The 15,768-nt window shown below is 32.9% G+C and overlaps 1 protein-coding gene across 4 annotated transcripts in view; it reads left to right on the top strand.

The window, feature by feature from the left end:
- The window catches only part of Zbtb44 (zinc finger and BTB domain containing 44), a 62,481-nt gene extending 50,512 nt beyond the window's left edge, over window positions 1–11,969 (top strand). For 2 of the 4 annotated variants that reach the window (XM_005330725.5, XM_013360953.4), the window contains 4 exons: window positions 3,845–3,929; window positions 6,563–6,726; window positions 8,016–8,316; window positions 10,421–11,969. In XM_005330725.5, coding sequence (XP_005330782.1) covers window positions 3,845–3,929; window positions 6,563–6,726; window positions 8,016–8,316; window positions 10,421–10,703 — 833 coding nt within the window. In that variant the 3' untranslated portion in view covers window positions 10,704–11,969. The remainder of the gene's footprint in view (window positions 1–3,844; window positions 3,930–6,562; window positions 6,727–8,015; window positions 8,317–10,420) is intronic. The other 2 variants (XM_013360955.4, XM_005330727.4) reach the window with 2 other exon arrangements.
- Window positions 11,970–15,768: the final 3,799 nt, after the last annotated feature.

Below are 15,768 nucleotides of genomic sequence, written 5' to 3'. Positions count from 1 at the left end.
GTGTTCCGAAAGAAAATAACTGCTGATGTAGATTTCTACACACTGTGAAATCTTTCAAGAATGAAAGTGAAAGACATTTTTTTTTTTAAAGAGAGAGTGAGAGAGGAGAGAGAGAGAATTTTTAATATTTATTTTTTAGTTCTCGGCGGACACAACATCTTTGGTATGTGGTGCTGAGGATCGAACCCGGGTCGCACGTATGCCAGGCGAGCGCACTACCACTTGAGCCACATCCCCAGCCCCGTGAAAGACATTTTTAAAGAAACATAATTATCAGCTAATCACTAAAGAAGCTTCTTAAAGATGGACAGCAGACAGAAATAAAAGTAAACACAGAATTTCTCATAAATAAGAAATGAAGAGCAAAAGAAAGAGGTAAATATGTGAATAAATGTAAGTAAACATTGCTCATATAAGAGAGCAGTAATGCCTTGTGGGGCCCTAATCAGAACAAACACCTAAAATATCAGACAATAATTGCAGAATGGGAACAGGTAGAAAATAGTTATAACCACCAAGATCCTTGTATTATCAGGAAGAAGTAAAGGTTTTGATTAACTTTAGACTTCAATAAGTACATACCTAATTTTTTTTTTTTTTATTGCACTGTGGTTGCAACTTAGGAAACCAGGGCCTGACCCAGAATATGTATAATTTCTATGGTAATAGTAAAAAAAAAAAAAATAGGAAAATATTATATAATTTCCAAACTAATAGAAGAGAGAAATGGAATGACCATTAACATTTGTATTCAACAAACTGATTCTAAAATGTATATTAAAATGAAAGGTCCAGAAACAAAATGTTCAGGAAGCAAATGGACTCAGAGGACTTACTGTACTTGAGATCAAGATTTATTATGAAGCTCTGATAACTGAAGATGGGCTTTAATGCAAGGACAGATCAGCAGATGGAACTAAAAGAGAACCTGAAAACAGACAGATGTACTTATGTATGGTTGATATACTACAGAGATGACACTGCAAAGAAGAGAAAGAGACTTTTCAATAAATGCACTTGGTTACAAAATCAACTCCATATCTAAATATCAAAAGCAACTAAATATCAAAGGCAACACATAAATTTTCTGTGATAATTTGAGATAGGAAAAGATTTTTTAATAAGACCAAAAACCATAGCCATAAAGGAAAAGATTAATAAATTTAATTAAAATTTAAAATCTTTGGCCATCAGAAGACCCATAAAAAGATAAGCCATTGATGGAGAAATATATTTGTAGCATCTGTTACTGACAAAAGGTCTTGTATCCAAAATATGAAAAAAAAAGTGATGAAAAAGCAAGACATCTCAGTAGCAAGACTGGCATTTCACAAAGGTAGAGTTTCAATAAATACATGAAATGTTTCTCAACTTCATTTGTAAGAAAATGAAAAACAATGAAATATGTGGTAAGTATTCACAAAATTTGCAAAATTTTTCAAATCCAACAGTTCTGAGTGTTGGTGTGAATGTGGAGCAATACAACTGTCATTAAATGCTGGTAGTAATATAAATTTAAAGCATTGAAAAAGAGGTGAGCATTTTCTAATAAAGGTAACCTAGCAATCCCATTCCTAAGTATATACCCTAGAGAAAAAGCATGGACTTAAGTTAAATGTGCAAGAATAGTCACAACAACATTGTTCATAATAGCTTGAAACTTCATCAAAAGTAAAATAGAGACTGGGGTTGTGGCTCAGTGGCAGAGCGTTTGTCTAGCATTTGTGAGGCACTTGTTCAATTCTCAGCACCGCATATATAAATAAAGGTCCATTGACTATATGTATATGTATACACACACACACATATATACATATGCACATACTTTTTTTTTTTTTTAAGGCAAAATGGATGAGTCAAGCCCTGTAGGTCACACCTGTAATCCCAGTGGCTTGAGAGTCTGAGGCAGGAGGATCATAAGTTCAGAACCAGCCTTAACAACTTAGTGAAGTCCTAAACAACTTAGTGTGAAACCCCTATCTTTAAAAAGAGGGGGGATGTAGATATAGTTCAGTGATAAAGCACCTCTGGGTTCAATCCCCAGTGCCTCCCACAATAAAAAAGTAAAATGGAGAAATTCTTAATATTCTGCAATGATGAAAATAAACTTCAGTTGTCAACATGAATGAGGCCACAGTGTTGAAGGAAACAAGCCATAAGAATACATACAGTGTGATTCATTTTATAATTATATCAAGTTTTATAACCAGGCAACCCTGAAATATATTGTTCATGGCAAAAGTTGGCAAACCTCTTTGAAGGCCAGCTAGTAGATAGTTGAGATTTAACTGCTATGGGGTCTTTTTTGCAACCACAGCTACCCTATACAAAATGTGAGAGTAGCCCTAGACTGCCCATTGCTGTGTTCCAGCAAGAACTAATCCCTAACTTATGGGTGCATGTATTTGAGATAAAAGTACTTTTTAAAGGAGAGAGTGGGGGAGGAAATGATAACCATATAAGACAAGCTTGTGAAGGAGGGTTTGTTGTTAGGGAAAAATAAATGGGAACTTCTAGAATGCCAGCAGTATTATCTTGTGGAGTTTTTAGTATTATCTTGTGATTCATTTTATAATTATATCAAGTTTTATAACCAGGCAACCCTGAAATATATTGTTCATGGCAAAAGTTGGCAAACCTCTTTGAAGGCCAGCTAGTAGATAGTTGAGATTTAACTGCTATGGGGTCTTTTTTGCAACCACAGCTACCCTATACAAAATGTGAGAGTAGCCCTAGACTGCCCATTGCTGTGTTCCAGCAAGAACTAATCCCTAACTTATGGGTGCATGTATTTGAGATAAAAGTACTTTTTAAAGGAGAGAGTGGGGGAGGAAATGATAACCATATAAGACAAGCTTGTGAAGGAGGGTTTGTTGTTAGGGAAAAATAAATGGGAACTTCTAGAATGCCAGCAGTATTATCTTGTGGAGTTTTTAGGTGTTTGCTTTGTATTTGAAATTTTTTAATATATATTTATTTTAGTTGTAAATTAACTTTTATTTTACTTATATGAGGTACTGAGACTTAAACCCAGGGCTTCACAGATGCTAGGCTAGAGCTCTACCACTGAGCTCTAACCCCAGCCCCTGTATTTTAAATTTGTAGATACAAGTGAATGATTTGATTTAATAAGTTTTAAAAATAAAAATTGCACATGTACAACCAGAGAAAATGAAAAATTGTGCTCCATTTGTGTACTATGAATCAGAGTGCATCTGCTGTCATGTATAACTAATTAGGACAAATAAATTTTTTTAAAGGTTAAAAAATTAAAATAAACAAAAATTGCAGCCAGGCACAGTTGCTCACGCCTGTAATCCCAGCAGATCTGTAGGCTGAGGCTGGAGGATTGAAAGTTCAAAGCCTGCCTCAGCAACAACAAGGTGCTAAGCAACTCAGTAAGATCCTGTCTCAAAAAAAAAAAAAAAAATACAAAAATAGGATTGGTGATGTGTGGCTCAGTGTTCAAGTGTCCCTGAGTTCAATCCTTGGTACCAAAAACAATAAAATAAAAATTGCCAGTGCTTCCTTAAATAATAGTTAAATATCATTTAGTTTTATGTGAATTCTATTTTGCATTTAAATTACTCTGCTTGTTTTCTGAAAATTTTGTAAAGAATTTAAATAGTAATCTAAAGTTTGTCTTACATTTCTTTTAAAATCATGTAAACATTTAATTAAAGTAAAAATATAATATAGAACACTACTGCTTTTGGTTAATCACTCAACATATTAATATTAGAAAATACATGTTAGAGGCATGGATAAGTGGTTTGCAAGTACTATATTGCTTATTTGCACCGAAGTATTGACAACTGTCCTCTTTTCATTCTTTTATTCACAGGCTCAGTAGATGAAGGCGTTACTGAGGGGTTGCCTACACTTCAAAGCACTTCTAGCACTAATGCTCATGCGGATGATGATGATCGGTTAGTTCTAATGTAATATGTGGTTTTCTTGTAAGGGTTGTGCTTACAACTCTAAATGTTTTATCTCAAAAGAGTATAAGAAATTTATCAGGACCTCGTGTATACTTTTCAGAGTAATGAGGTAGCATCATCACATTAGACTGCCTATAAAAGTTATAGATTTTTATTTTTGTTTTTCTGGCATTTCCAAAATTATCTAGTCCATTGCTTTAAATAGTATCTATATCAGAGGTTAGCAAACTGCGTACCACAGGACAGTTCTAGCCTGCCATCTTTATTCTATAAATTAAGTATTAGAGGAATATAACCACATTTCTTATATATCATTGGTGGGTGGCAGAGTTAAGTGATTGGAACAGAGATCATATGGTATGCAAAGCCAAAATATTTACTATCTGGCCTGCTACAAAAATTGTACCAGTCCTGATCTGTATACCCTGGTTCCCAAGTCACTGTCTTCACTTGACCCTTCCTACTTATACATAGACATATAAGGGGGATTTCATACATAACACCAAGACAGAACTATTGATTTTCTACTTCCTATCTAAGTCCTCTTTCTTCTTTCTTTCATTTTTATCCCCCATTTTTTTAAACACAATCTCAAAATTACTCATGATTTTTGCTTCCCTCTACACTTTCTCTCTTATACTTAATCCTTAAGTTCTGTCAACTGTACCTCCAAAATATATCCCCAAGCCCCAGTCTATTTTTCCTCTCTATGCCATAACCACCCTAGTTTAAGTCATCACCATCTTCTGCCTCATCTGCTATAGTAGCTTTCAAACTTGCCCCTGATTTCATTATTCCTCAACTTTATTTTCCATGTGGTAGCCAAAATCATCTTTTTTTTTAATCAGATTAGGTTGTGTTGCAAGCTGTGGATACTTGCTATTCTTCATTCATATTTAAAACCTAAAATTGCTTGCTCACTTTTGTATTTTGTTGTTTTGTGGTACTAGAAAGGAACCTGGGGCCTTGAACTTGCTGAGCAAGCTTTCCGTAACTGAGCTGTACTGTATAGCCCACTATGCCTTTTAAAACAACTGTGTGATACAACTTTTGCCTGCTCCAATTAAATCATTCTCCCTCTTGTATACTACATTCTAACCACATTGCCCTTTCAGTTCTTGAAATACCTCATATTTGTTCCTTCCTGCCTCTGAGCATTTTTGCCTCTCTATGTCCTTTACCTGAAATGCTTTCTTTTCTATTTCCATTCATGTTGTTGGCTCCTTCTGGGCCTTCAGATCACTGTCTCAGTGTTGGTTATCAAGGAGGCCTTTCCTGATAAACAGTCTAAACCAGTACCCCATCACTATTAGATCTTCATACTTTTATTCTCTGCTTTGATCATTTTCTTGATTATTGTTTGCCTCTCACCACTGAATATATATACCCCACTGAATGATTAAATTCCTCCTCATAGAGATTTCAGGACAATCTTAAAAATTATATTTGATGAAAAATTCAAAGGATTCAAAGAACCCAGTAAGGATTATTGTTCTTGGATAGCTAAATCCGGCTAAGATTATCAACCAGAACCATTTGCATGAAGTAATAAAAAGATAAATAAGCAGAAGTATGCCCAGATTCTGTAATTTCAAATATTACTCAGTTCTTCTGTTGTTTATTAAATGTGGTACTAAATGATAGGCATATGGAGTTGAAATGCATAGCCTTTTTCCTCAAGGAGCTCCATCCATTTTCAGAGAAAAAGAGAGGTTGAAGATAGACAAGTAAACAAGTCATCATTAAATCATCTGCAGAGAGTTGGGTTGCTTTGCCTAGGATGATATCCCGCAAAGCTACTGATAAAGAAAGCTTCAAGGAAGAGGATGTGACAGCTCAGCAACATTTTTTTAATTTATTTATTTTTACTTTTATAGTTGTAGATGGATATCATTTTTTATTTTGTTTTTATATGGTGCTGAGGATTGAACACAGTGCCTCACACGTGCTAAGCAATCACTCTGCCACTGAGCTACAGCCCCAGCCCCCTCAGTTAGATTTTATAAAATGATTAGGCAGTATCTAGACAAATAGGGTTAGAGAAGGGATTAAATGTCTAAAAGCACAGAATTGGCAGAGATTATGGAACAGTGGAGGGATCATTTGGTATAGGATATATTTGGGGAGTATGACAAGAAATGAGGCTGAAAAGGTAGATAGAAATCAGATATAAGAAGTATTGTATGCTTTTTAAAGGGGTTGAGACTGTATTGTGAAGATAAGTTTTTGCAGGCTTTTAAAGGAAGACTGACTTAATCAGAGTTCTGTGATTCCATGAGAAGGGAGTGTGGTGCTAAACAAAGTTATTAATTAAAGTTTGTATGGAGGAAGCCTAAATTAAAGTAGTAGCAAAAGGGGACTAGAGAGATTAATGATATCTAAGATAAAATAGTCTATGATAGGTTTTGTAGTTACATGTTCATGCTTAATTTAAGATGCTACATATTCTGGTTAGTAACATTGTTTTTCATATTGTTCTAGGTGAAACTCCTAAACAGTCAAACTGTTTTCTAAGAAGTCTTTAAGTGTTTCTTCTTTTGTTCTTTTAAAGTTGACCTGCAGAAATGTTTTTTCAACTTAAAAATCAGAGCCTGGTTGCCTTTTTCGGTTTATTTTTTTAGATTGGAAAGTGTTCAGTATCCCTACCAACTCTACATTGCTCCTTCCACCAGCAGTACAGAACGACCAAGTCCAAATGGTCCAGACAGACCTTTTCAATGTCCAACCTGTGGGGTGCGATTCACCCGTATTCAGAACCTAAAACAGCACATGCTCATCCACTCAGGTAATGCCATTTTCCCTGTTAGTTCATGAATGAGTGTTCTAAAATATTTTATTTTTGAATCCTAATTAAAATAGAAAACAGGTGCTTTTGAGTAAAGAAAAAAGGGGAAAACTCTGGAAGTCAAATGAGAACAGATTAGCTTAGATTCATTGCTGAAATGGTGCATTGTCAGGAAACTATTTGTCTAATGCATTTCTGATGGGTATTACATATTCTGATTCAGTATTCAATGTGTAATATGTATATTAAGAGATACTGGGGAAAATAATAAATATTGGGTCTATTTGGTATGTTTACATATGTAAGATAGAGAATTGCACAGATGGCAAAGGAAATGGGTTTATAAGAGTATATATGTATTTTTTTAATCATTCTTATGTTAACTACTGTAAATTTGAAAATACAAAAAATGCTTCAAAAGATTTAATATTTAATTATTAATATAATTTTGTTATGTAATCCTAATCTCTCTGCTCTGATTAGTATAGCTATATTTTTATAGTATATAAGATTTTAGGTAAATGGTAGATCAGATTTTGACCACATAAATTTACCAGGATTCTTATGGGTAAAACACTGCCCTCTGATGGACAAGAGATTTTTGCTGCTGTTTTCAGCTATGTTAGTACCTCACTTCTCATTCTGTAGATAGATCTTAAAAGTTCATATCCTAATGCCAGTTCTCTGAGACATTGTTAAATCCATAATTGTGTTTTATAAGATGTTTTAGTTTGTTTTTCTTTTTCCGTAAAACTGTGATAATGAATTTAAGGAAACAATGTTTTATAATTCAACAATTTTTATCAATAACATAGTAAATACTCAAAAAGCCATTTTATCAAATGATGGTTCTCTTGTGATCATGACATACAGTAATGTTAGAATTTTCCTTTTTTCTTCTCATTTATGTCTGAGATGGGGGGGACATTTTCAGTTTAAGTCTCTTTAGTGAAATGAATATGTTCTTTGGTGGAGATTTTGGTTCTATCTAAATTCTAAGTAGTTAAAATGTGTTTTGAAGTCTGTAAATGAGATGATTTAGAAGATTATTCAGAGATCAATTTCAGTATACATTACCTAATTTGCCCTCTTCCATTCTTTTTTTTAAGCACTAATGACTTCAAATACTCTGCACCTTTTCTGCATAACTGAATTAGAATGTTTTTTTCTAATAACGTTTGTCTTTTTAAATTATATCTACAAAATTATAGTTCAGAAATTTGTGAGGTATTTGACCTTTTCAGTTCATCTTGTTCTCAGATGTTATTTTGATTTGCTTTATTTTCTAGGAATTAAACCATTTCAGTGTGACCGCTGTGGGAAAAAGTTCACCAGGGCTTACTCGCTAAAGATGCATCGCCTAAAGCATGAAGGTAAACGCTGTTTCCGGTGCCAGATATGTAGTGCTACTTTCACTTCCTTCGGGGAATATAAACACCATATGAGGGTTTCCCGGCACATTATCCGCAAGCCTCGGATTTACGAGTGCAAAACATGTGGCGCCATGTTCACCAACTCTGGAAATTTAATCGTGCACCTGAGGAGTCTGAACCATGAAGCATCAGAGCTAGCAAACTACTTCCAGAGCAGGTGAGGTGCACAACGAAAATCCAACCAGGAAAACTGCTTTCTAAACTCTCTTCCTGCTTTTAGGGCAGCCTGTTGTGTTATTTTAAATCAGGTTGCCAGCTAATCAGTCACATTCATTTTAAATACCCAGGATCCATATTTTGATCTCCTGATCTGATAAAATTTTTTGCTGGATCTCCTAAATATATAAAATTATTAATATTTTATAGTTGGTATTATAAGTTTATTCCTAAACAATAAAAGTTATATTTTTTAATATATATATATATACACAAACACACACACACACACTTATATATTCCTACAGATATAGACTACTTATCCTCTTGATTTTTTTTTTAAAAAAGTATGAAATTAAAATAATTTTGTAGTAGATCTGGAATAGATCTTAGAAAATATACCATGTCAGGTGATACTTAATAATATTACATTACTTCAGACTCTGGATAGTAGTAAAATTTTTACCCACTTCCCTTTTTTTTAATCCTATGTAAAGGAATGTTCATTTACCAATAAGAAGGAAACTTTGATGGCAATTATAATGGATATGATTGTTTAGATCCAATGAAGTCTCTCTTATTTCCTTTCAGTTTAGAGCTCCATCTTTTAATAATAATAGTTTATAATAGAGTGACCTTTTTGATTTATAGGGTATCCAAGAAAATCAGGTTCTAGTCCTAGCTCTGCCACTAATTGTGTTGATTAAGCATGTCACTTTACAGATGAAGAACTTGAAACTTAGCAAAAGATAAAACGTAAGCTCTAAACAGAATGGTTTCTAAAGCTTCCTCTAGAAATAAAATTCTATTTGTGTTTTTTTTAATACTTTATAAGAATTGTACCTCTGTAGGAATCCTTAGTTTCTCATATAAATCTATTTAAAATTACTTCTGTTTTTAAAACCTTATTTTTCAATAGATTCCAAACTATTTCTGCATAGATTTTGTTTTTCCCCTTCAAACTAGATACTGATTTTGTTGAATCATTTCTAATTCTAAATGTGATTGTCATATCACAACCTATATTACACATACCATATTAAACAGTCATTCTGAAATAAAATAGTGTTGGAGCTAACCACTCCTTTCTTTTGTATCTCCCCTGTGTCCTCCACTCATCTTGTCTAATCCTGAAGACATTTTAGAAACTAGAACACAGAACATTTGAAATTGCTTTGAAATGACCAGATTTTTATTTTGCTACTAATATTGAACAATGAGATTATACAATGGCCATATCAAAAGTATTACTTATTGACAGTCCTGGTATATTGAACTTTTTTAGTTTCAATAATGAAGATTTACATATAGCATCTAAGATAATACTTACTTCACAGTGTTTATTCTTTAACTACCAAACAGTGAGTATAATAGAAAATACAGAAAAAGTATAAAGAAATTTTAAAATCTTTTATCTCTTCTGGGGAAAATTTATACTTTTGATTAAATTTTATTATACTTTACTGTCTATATTTCCTGTGGAAATTAATAATAAAATAACTTTTGGGAACTGACCTGTAACCAATCACGGGTATTTATTTCCAAATTCTGATTCCACAGTAATTTGTTACCATTTTCAAATCTAATAGCAAGATAAATTGTTTCTCTATATAGTAGATTATGTGTAAGGTCACTTATGCATAAGAACTTAGTTTATTAACTAACTTGTATCCAGTTAGCAATACAAGGATGGTTTTATATACTTCTCAGTGTAATCCAAGAAAAGTTAAGCATTTAAGTTACTCAAATAATCTTTGCTTAAGCTAAGGTCTTCTCTAGAAGGAGCTACTTATATTTGTTGGTATACAGACACTCCTCTACATAGAACAAGAAAGGCTGTTTTAGGTGTCCAAAGGGTCACTGAAGTGATCATTAATCTTATATATTGTTGGTAGGGAAAGTTGATGCACTTTGGTTCTTCTGATGACCTTGGCTCATATTCAGAAAAATTTATAAGTTGAGAGTTCCTGAGATTTAACCTTCATTGAAGAATTAGTGAAATGAAAAGTCCCTATCTTGTTTTACATATTACATCCTTTAATTGTAGCTGATCTATTACTGGTTTGAAAATTAACTCTGTATTTCATCCTTTGCCTCTTATCTAGTGATTTCCTAGTACCGGACTTCTTAAACCAGGAGCAAGAAGAGACCCTTGTTCAGTATGATCTTGGAGAACACGGTTTTGAAAGCAACTCCTCTGTTCAAATGCCTGTAATTTCACAGGTCTCCTCGACCCAGAATTGTGAAAGCACTTTTCCCTTGGGGTCTCTTGGTGGGCTGGCAGAAAAAGAGGAAGAAGTGCCAGAGCAGCCAAAGACCAGTGCTTGTACTGAGGCTACCAGAGATGACCCCCCAAAATCAGAGCTATCTTCTATAACTATTGAGTAATTTTGTGATTTGGCTTCATTTTTTGGTTTTTGGAAAGTGCCTGTGCTTGGTCTTGTACATTTAAAGTTAATTTAATTTTTTAAACAAGAAAGGGTTTGAGAAAGAACTTCCCTTTTCACTTTGTAAGCCCTTTGACTAATGTTTTATTTTTCATTACTGAGAGAAAGATTGCTTCTGTAAGTACACAGCAACATGATGTGGAAACATAATAGGAACTATGATACTTAAGGAAAACCAGTTGACTTAAACTATATACCAGTTTTTCCTTCCATTGTTAAAAGTAGGCTGACAGCGGATCATTAGGTAAAGAAGAAATCAGATGACTGTTGATCCTTCTGAGATGAAAGGGTACTTGAGTAATTATTAAACAGAAATTGACAAATGGCTCAAGTAGATGTTTGCTCCTATACACAGGAAGTTGTAAAGCTATTGTTTTGGAAATATTTATGGTAAGCCTTCTTAAAAATTATTAAGGTAAATACTTTTGAAATCCAGCATACTTTTTTTTAAGCTTTGTCATTTCTATTATGATTCTTCATGGTGAAAATTTGGTATTAGGTAGGCATTCTCTGTACCTTTATAGTACCACTCCAAAGGTAAAGAACCATGATTAAGAAAAGTCAGGCTATCAGGAATGTAGAATGAAGCATGTAAATCCCTGCTTCATAGAAACTATTTTAATACTGCTTTTCTAACTAAAATTGATGTTTACCTGGTTTTTGAATGTTAATGCCTGGCTAACTAGGTCATTGCCCCAATCAATTTTCCCTTTGCCCCATCATCAATACTTTCTCTTGCATATACTGGTATGCTACCATATAAAGGAAAAATATTGAAGATATTCTATGTTTTATATATAGGTTTATGTATTGGTGGGGATGTTTTTACTGTGCTGTTTTGGACAAAATAAAGAATTCTGTGTTGAGGCTACGTTCTTAACCCAACTAATAGTGTTTACAAAGCCCTATATGAAAGTGATATATGCTACTTGTTCCAATATTTTTAGACATTGCCAAGTTTATTAAGAGCAATTATTATAGTTTTTACACAATGTAAGCAATAATGTAAAAGATGAGAAGAGGCTATAAAATAATGACATATGACTCATAAATCGGGAAGAGGGGGATTAAATCTTAACAAAAAACTAAAAACCCTAAATAATGAATATCATCTTTTTTGCTGCTAAAAAGTGAAATTTGTATGATGCTCTAGGCTGAGGTATACTTTTCATCTGGTGCCATTAAAGTATCTCTGACTGATCTGAAATGGGTCCATGCCTAATGAACTTTTGTGTAACTTTTTTCCTATATGTAAAATGTCCAAAGTTTAATATGAAAGCACCTGGTTGGATTAGAAAAAAAGAAACAAATTACAGTCAGGACTTTGGGGGGTTTGGGGGGTTTTTTTGGAGGGTGCAGAGTACTGGTGATTAAATGCTAAGCACATGCTCTACCACTGAGCTGCACCCTCTAGCCCTCATTTCTAGTTTTCTACCTTACTTATGAACCTGGCTTTTACCCATTTGCACACAAAACACAGGTGTATCACCTTCATGAAATCAGCATATATAAGTTATAATGGGCTTCCACCATTTATGTTTCTACTCTGATAGATCTGAATTACTTTCCACAAAAAGACTGATACTTATATGATAGTGCTGTGTCTCAACTAGAAAGGTCAACAGCTTTTAATGTCATTGAAAACTGCCTACCCATAAATAATCTTAAAATTAATCTCAGAATCCTACATAAGGAAAATTATGACCAGGAATCATAATAAAAAGAAAAGGAGGGAATTAAGAATTAAGAAATTTGTCGATTTATTGATTGAAAATATTGTAGCACATCCCATATCCTGAAAATCCTACATAACGAGCCCTGCACCAAACTGGGAGCTCCAAGGTATTCTTTTTGGGTTTGTTTGTGTTTTGTTGTTGTTGTTGTTGATAGACCTTTATTTGTTTATATGAAGTGCTGAGACTCAATCCAGCACCTCATGCCAGGCAAATGCTCTACCACTGAGCTAGAGCCCCAGCCCTCCAAGGTATTCTTAACTGTGCTCACAGTACAGAATTATCATTACTAAGGATTCTTTCCAGATGGTTATTTTAAATTTTCATTGTCTCATTACAAATAGTATATATTTCAAAGTTTTATTGAAATTTGAATATACTGTGTGAAAACATCTGGTTAATTATCTATTGCCCAAATCTTACCAATACAGGTAACTGCTTATTATTTAACAAAGTGATAACAAAGATCTTTTTCTACTTCAGTAAGGCTATACTTTTTTCCTGATACATGGTTTAAGAATGTTTCATTTATGAATCTGTTTTAGAAAACAGCTGCAAAGGATGATTATATATGTAGTAGTATTTAGATTTATTTAAAATTTATTTTAAGAGAGGAATGTCTGAATATACAGTTTTTATGAGAACTTATGGAAACTATTGCAAAGAGATGAAAGCCAGTTATATTATCTCATCCATAGAAATTACCAGCATAACAAAACATAAAATATTACAGTTTAGAATATCTAAGCATAGGTGTCTTTCTCAAGGCTAAAGAGGGTAACTTTAAGGGCTTAAATTTTAGAGTGCAAGATAATTTGCCTTTTTAAAACCAAGCATTTTATACAAGATAAGCTTTTATTTTCAATTTTTTAACTACCAATAGATGTGATACACTTAGAAGTAAAGAAAGATATTCATGATAAAGGATATAGTAGCTCCTACATTCATTCTTCTCATTTCTAAAGGTATATTCTAACAGTCAACATCTAGCATGTCAGAAATTCTAATTCAGAAACAAATTATACTGATTTGGGGGTTTGTTTTGTTTTTGTTTTTGTTTTGCATTTTTAAATTTTCTATAAATGGGTGCAGATGGAGATTAACATCCACAATTTTTAACATGGATTTTTCTTAAAGTTTACAATTTCACTGAAAAAAAACATAATACAAAAATGTTTAACCTCATTCATTCTTTTTTTTTTTTTTTCATTCAACAACCATTCTGGTTTACAGTGATTAGGTTTCATGTTATAACACATGCCCTTTGGTTTTAAAAACAAACCAAAAAAAAAAAAAGCCTTTCATTTTGTTAAAATATTTTACCAAATGGAATGAGCTAGTCCACATATCTGTTGTATTTAAATCAGTGATAACACAGTTACCCTCTTACTACTGAGCCAGACTCTCCCAGTCTACACATGGTTCCCTGAGAATCTTTAGAAGCTATATTAAATATTTCAGTCTTTTCTCCTTATTTTATTCTCTTATCTTAGTCTAAATAGAGGCCAGTTATCTAATTTAGTGACTTTTACTTAGAAGATTCTCAATTGTGTTTTAGACTATTTTTTAGTTTTATAGTCCCTGAAAAAATACATATGATGTAATGGCAATTCTATACTAGTATACCACAGAGAGAAAATTACTATCACCTATTGAATGAACAGTCCTAAAAATTTTTATATTTTAACTGAAAGGAGTTTGAAATAAAGTTCACATTTGGAAGGAACAAACCCCAACTTGCTAAAAGGAAATAAATGTGGTTTTCGCTATAAATTATTGACATAAGATGCCTTATTTATAATATATTTAGATTTTAAAAATTATTGGAAAGAGACTATGTAGAAACCAGATTTTCTTTTCTGAAGCAGTACAAAACAGTGAAGCTGTTATGAACATGTCTGAGGAATATTTATAGATAAGCATATTCTTAGGCTTAAGATTGTCAAATTTAAGTTATATTTTGTTTATACCCATTTTTATCTTTGTGTCATTTTTTTCTTGATAGAATGTGATGATATAAGGTGTTTTTATTTGAAAAGTCCTCAGCAAGACAAATTAGCCAAAAACGATAAAACAATGAATTGAAATTGAACCAGTCCTCAGCTTTGGCTAAGGAATGCTTTATTGACCTTAGATTACAGATATGTTGAGATTCTTATTATTGTATTTATGGGGAATTAAACCCTACATCAGGTAGGGAATGAAGACAATACCAATTACATCAAGAATCATGGTCTTATTTTTATCATAGAAAATTACTTCTGTGTTTTTAAAAATAGTCTCTGCAATGATTTCAGACAATGTTATTGGAATCTGTGTTTGGCAGTATCTGAAAAAATGAGACTGCTTTAAAGTGTTTGTGCTACTTTGAGCTCCCTCTCTACAGGACCCAGACCAGTTCCAACTAATACCAAGGTTCCTGTGTACATAGCAGTTTACAAAGAACTTAAAGAGTTCAAACCATGAATTGAAAACAAAAACTTTTTTAAAAATATAAAAACTTTAAATTTTTTTTTTTTTTTTTAGTTTAAAAGTGCCTGGTTTATAAAATCAAATTCTTTATTTCCTTTCTCTTTTAAATGGACTAAGTTTGTTGATCAGGCTGAAAGCCATGGGCTCAGCTGTGATGATTTGATACAGTTGCTGCTTAATTATTTGAGGAGCTAGTGTCATGACTTTTATTAAACTGTTCTTGTTTTCCAAATACTAGCCTAATCATACCCAGATTTTATTCAGTAAAACATGTTAAAAATCATCTTATAAATGAAAGCTTAGATTATGAAAGTCCATCACCTGCAAAAGGACAAATCTTTCCTACTCCAAGAGAAGCCTGTCATCTCCAGATACATGTCGAGTCCTTGATATTATTGAAGACTTTTGTGCAGATCTTAGAAATTCCTGCTTTCCAGAGGGAACCTTTCCTGTGATTATGTTATGAGTGTGTTCTCTAGATTTCTTTTTGTTTGAAGTATCAATTTAATTTTCAAGTTGACGGATGCTATGTAAAGTCTCTCATACTGAGAGTAGTCCACTAAATTTTTGAAAGTTGCACTACTTTTCATCTTTCAAGTACCTGAAATGAATGACATCAGGTATTTGGAAGGAATAAGATCATTAACCTATTAATTATCTTCCTTGTACAAAGTGATGGCTTCTAATTCTTCTACTTCAAGATATATTTTAGGAAAACAACTACCCCTGGTAGAGTAAAATTTGATTTTGATTCAAGTTCCCAATGATATATAATTTTTCTGTTGTTACTGGTGCCTCGTG

This window comes from Ictidomys tridecemlineatus, chromosome 4, assembly GCF_052094955.1.
Source record: "Ictidomys tridecemlineatus isolate mIctTri1 chromosome 4, mIctTri1.hap1, whole genome shotgun sequence".
Lineage (NCBI taxonomy): Eukaryota > Metazoa > Chordata > Mammalia > Rodentia > Sciuridae > Ictidomys > Ictidomys tridecemlineatus.
The sequence above is the reverse complement of the archived record's forward strand: the minus strand, read 5'-3'. Positions and strand labels throughout refer to the sequence as shown.